Source organism: Bubalus bubalis, chromosome 4 (genome assembly GCF_019923935.1).
Source record: "Bubalus bubalis isolate 160015118507 breed Murrah chromosome 4, NDDB_SH_1, whole genome shotgun sequence".
NCBI classification, from domain to species: Eukaryota; Metazoa; Chordata; class Mammalia; order Artiodactyla; family Bovidae; genus Bubalus; species Bubalus bubalis.
Window position 1 is genome coordinate 16,034,816 of NC_059160.1, and position 4,754 is coordinate 16,039,569.

Below are 4,754 nucleotides of genomic sequence, written 5' to 3' on the forward strand. Positions count from 1 at the left end.
GTGACTATGTTATCAGTTCTCTTGGGTGTATACCTAGGGGAGGAATTGCTGGGTCATATGGTAACTCTCTATATAACTTTTTGTGCAAGTGCCAGTTTTCCTAAATGGTTGCACCATTTTACTAAAGGTTAAGTCTTAATGGTTCTTTTTTTTTTTTAATATACTTTATTTTTAAAAAGTACTCATTCACTTGACTATGCCAGGTCTTAGTTGCAGCACATGGGATCTAGTTTCCTGACCAGGGATTGAACCCCAGACCCCTGCATTGGGACTGTGGAGTCTTAGCCAGTGGATCACCAGGGAAGTCCCCTTAATAGTTCTTTAGTCTTCATCATAATCTGACTCTGGCTTCCATCTCCTGCCCAATTTCTCCTTAGCTCTGCCAACAAATGCCGGTCACAGTTTTCCCGTATGTGCCAGGCTGTTTCTCACCTCTGACCTTTGTTTCAGTTTCATCTGCCTGGAAAGCAGGCTAACCTCCATACCGTATCTGTTAACTGCCTCCTCCAGAAAGCCTTCCCTGCCTTCATTCCTGCTCCCCTAGGATGAGGTAAGGGGCCCTCTTCTCTGCACCCATACAGTAGGTAATTAACATGCTTTAAATGCCATAACAGATTTTACAATTATGCTTTTTCCCCCTCTGTTTTATTGAAGTCTAGTTGCTGTACATCAAAGTGATTCAGTTATACACATTCTTTTTTTAATATTTTTTCATTATGATTTATCCCAGGTTAGATATAGTTCCGTGTGCTATACAATAGGACCTTGTTGTTTACCCATCCTAAATGTGCTGAAGTGTAATAGTTTGCATCTACCATCCCCAAACTCCCAGTCATCCCTTTCCCTCCCTGTCTCCCCCTGTAACTATGCTTCTTTGTCTACCTCCTGCACTAGGAGGAATTCTTTAAATGCAGTTGTTGGGTTTTTTTCCTTTGTATCCCTCGAACCTACTGGTAGCCTTCAATAAATGGCTGTTGAATGTGTGACTTCTAGATATTTACCAAGGGTCTACTAAGAGCCAGTATACAAAGAGACCAGATATGAGACTAGTACAGTGAACAAATGTGTGCAAGACAGTCCCTGCCCTGAATGGGGATGAACCCTAGTCAATGGGGAAGATGGACACAGAGACATATAAAACCAAGCAAGATCAAAAAGCAAACACATGACTTCAGGGGCTCGGACACCTTAAAAAGTCTTCCCTTGTCTTCTTCCATTTTTCCAAAGCCCTACACACACTCCAGAGGACTGTATAGCATTTACACTTGCCAAATTGTGTTAAATACTTTATGTGCATAATTTCATTTATTCCTCACACAACCCTATGGAAAAGTATTGCACTGCTCCTAATAGACAGACTAAAAAAAACTAAGCCTCATAGAAGTTAATTCCTTTGCCCAGGGCCACAGAGTGTTACAGCTTGAGTTTAAGCCCAGATATGTCCAACCCCAAAGGCCATGTTCTTAATAGTTTCTATACTATATGCCCCTCCCCAGACTATACTATACTGCTCATATCAACCTAAAACATCCTTCCAAGAAACATAAATAGCACTTATAACCCACATAAAATATTTCTTTAAAAACAATACATCAAATACTTTCCTTATTTTATTTTGCAAATATTTACTGAGAGCCTCACACAACTGGGCTTCCCTGGTGGCTCAGACAGTAAAGAATCTGCCTCTACTGCAGGAGACCCAGGTTTGATCCCTGGGATGGGAAGATTCCCCTGGAGAAGGTAATGGTTACCCACTCCAGTCTTCTTGCCTGGAGAATCCCATGGACAGAAGAACCTGGTGGGCTATGGTCCATGTGGTCAGAAAGAGTTGAACACGACTGAATGACTAACACTTTCACAATTTCTTTCACTTCACATACACTAGGCACAGGTGACACTCAATTTACCTCTAATCAATACACAATTCTAGGAACTGTAGCATATTTTTCTTCTCTCAATTGAGTAATGTCAAACATTTAAGTTGATTTATAGCCGAGCAAGTTATCTAAAACACAAAAAAGCAGCTAGTGCCATACTAAGGTTCATTATAGCTAGACCTACCCAGCCATCTCCCAACAAATTGTGTTCCCTCACCATGTACCACCGACCACTCTTCCTCACAGGCAGTGTTCTACTTCTTTCTCTGCTTACTAAAATCCATCCTTTTGTATGGGGCCACTCCTGATTAGGCCAAAAGCATTCTCTTATCTGGATTATTTATCACCCACATCAGTGGTTTCCAAACACAGCTCATTAAAATAAACTGGCTGTTAAAATGAGAATGCCCTAAAATCAGCGGAGACATACTTTGACAAAGCAAAGGCCTAGAAACTATTGTGCATACAGGCTCAGTCACATCCAACTCTTTGAGACCCTGTGGACTAGAGCCCGCCAGGCTCCTTTATCTGTGGGACTTTTTGGGCAAGAATACTGGAGTGGGTTGCCATTTCCTATTCCAGGGATCTTCCTGACCCAGGGATCGAACTTCATCTTCTGCGTCTCCTGCATTGGCAGGCAGATTCTTTATCACTGCACCACCTGAGAAACAATCTAAACGTGTGTCAAAATGGATTTGGTTAAATCATTATGGCATATAATATGAGGACAAAAAACTAAGTTACATTAAGTGAAAACGTAACTTAATGTGCATGGAATCCAGCTGTTCAGAAAGAAGACAGGTAGGTAGATTGATAAACAATCTTGTACACGCAGTATATATTAATATCCAGAAGGATTAAAAAGAACATCATGCATGACTGCCTTGAAACGGAGCACACAAAAAAAACCCAGCTGTGAGAAAACTTTTCATCTTACTCTTCTGTAATTTTACAATTTTGAACTATCTCCCTATATAGATGGATACATTTTAATTATTAAAAAAAAAAACCCACAAAACCCAAAAAGACTCTTAAGACTCAGCTCAGTTCTAAAGATCACAATCTTTGGGGGCAGGGACTAGACTTTTTAAACTGTTAAACTATGCAGAGATTCTGATGATCAATAAGGCTTAGGAACCACTCATATGGTACTTAAGGCCTCATATATTAAAGTGTACATATGAGACTATAGCTTTATACCCATAACTAGAAAAGCATGGAGGGAGAATATTTTATACTGTTTTTCCTAGAGTTCTCATCTCAGAAAAGGTACTCAATAAGTATTTTGACAAGAATGGTGTAAAAGTGTAACTATTTTTCTATGACATTTCATTCCAGTGCAGAAAGGTTTTTAAAAATAAATTTAACATGGCATTATGGGACAATTTAAAATGACCACTTTCAATATATGAAGGGCCAAACATCAAAAGTGCCAACAATGATTTTTTTATTTTTTTAAACACCACAGGTATGGCTAGACTGCAAGGGCAAGTGGTGAAGTCCAAAGGTAAAACTGTAAGACTTAGGGATGAGTTCCACTTCCTCCTTGCATGAATGAGTAAAACTAGCATCTAGAGGAAACTCAAGTTGCGGATAATGGATTACAAATGAGTCCTGCATTATCACTGAGAGCATTCAAATCCCCTGCCTCATAAGGAAAAGTACTTTTCCCTTCTCTCTGGTGATAGACACGCCTCTTCCACAGTTCCCAGCTTTTTCTTCTACCGGTGCTTCCCATGTCGATTAAAGCGTTTGTAGAGAAAGCTGATGCGTTTGTTCAGGTTGTGCAGGTCATCAATGAACATCCGATTTCCTACCATTCTCTTCTTTCGAATACAACGCTGCAGTTCATTCCCCTTCCAGCCTCGAAGCCATATGGGGCCCTTGATCAATTCTTTGGGGTGCTTTTCAAAGTTTCCTGTGTAATGTGACAGAAGGCATTAGTTCCAGTCCGAGAGAACCCAACCTCCACCAGCTAAGCCCTCACTAACAGCTGCATTTCCCCCAGCAGCACCTACAGACACGACAGTCAGGCTACAGTATAAAGAGCACAGATTTTGGAGCAAGACTGCTTGGGGTACAAATTCTGGCACTGCCACGTATTAGCTTTGTAAAAACTACCTAACCTCCCTGTGCCTGAAGTTCCTCACCTGCAAAGGAGAAAGGTTATGAGGATTAAATGTGTTAAATGCATGCAGGGGACACAGAAGAGTGCCAGGTAAACTGCCAGATAAGTGTTCTTACTATTCAACAAGGTACCATTCCCACACAGGTGAAAAAACAGTCGTTACAGCGTAACTGCCATTCTGAAATTCTGCACCATGGAGTCAAGTCTTACCCAGGATCCCGATGTTGTCATATACCCCGAACATCGCCCTCTTCTGGTTCCAACGATCAATCACTTTGGGGGGCGGGAGGGTGACCCTTACATGGAACAATCTGGGAACACCTATGGATGGGAAAGAAAGAGAATGAATCTGAGCCGCTTACGAGAAGCAGCTCTCGGGGTGTCCTGCATCAGCCACTTACCCAGAAAGAAACTTCTGCAGGCCAGCGGCACCAGGCCCCATAAGCCCCTGCCTGCCACCCAAGAAAGGCTCCCTGCCATTGCTCTCGTCTCTCCCCTGCAAGACTGCACGAGCACTAGAGGGAGGGTTAGACGTGACCTTCCAGGAGATAACAGAACCTTCTCCGCTGGGGTCACGCGGGTACTAACTTCATGCAGCCATCTTGGATTTTACCCAGGTAGCTCTGGGCTCAAGGCCCGCCCCAACCCCGCCTTTCCCAACCACAAGCCCCGCCCCGCCGCTTCCGTTCTGACCGCCGGAAGTTTTTAATGCGCTAGAAGAGCAGAAGGTGTCGTCTGCTTTAGGGAGT

At 42.6% G+C, this 4,754-nt stretch overlaps 1 protein-coding gene across 1 annotated transcript; it reads right to left on the reverse strand.

The window, feature by feature from the left end:
* Positions 1-3,307: 3,307 nt before the first annotated feature.
* Positions 3,308-4,639, reverse strand: MRPL51 (mitochondrial ribosomal protein L51). Its single transcript, XM_006065797.4, has 3 exons — positions 4,407-4,639; positions 4,216-4,326; positions 3,308-3,795 (listed from the first exon to the last, which is right to left on the reverse strand). Exons 1-3 carry the CDS (start codon positions 4,483-4,485, stop codon positions 3,599-3,601), a joined length of 387 nt encoding a protein of 128 aa, XP_006065859.1. The 5' UTR covers positions 4,486-4,639; the 3' UTR covers positions 3,308-3,598.
* Between the last annotated feature and the right edge of the window lie 115 nt (positions 4,640-4,754).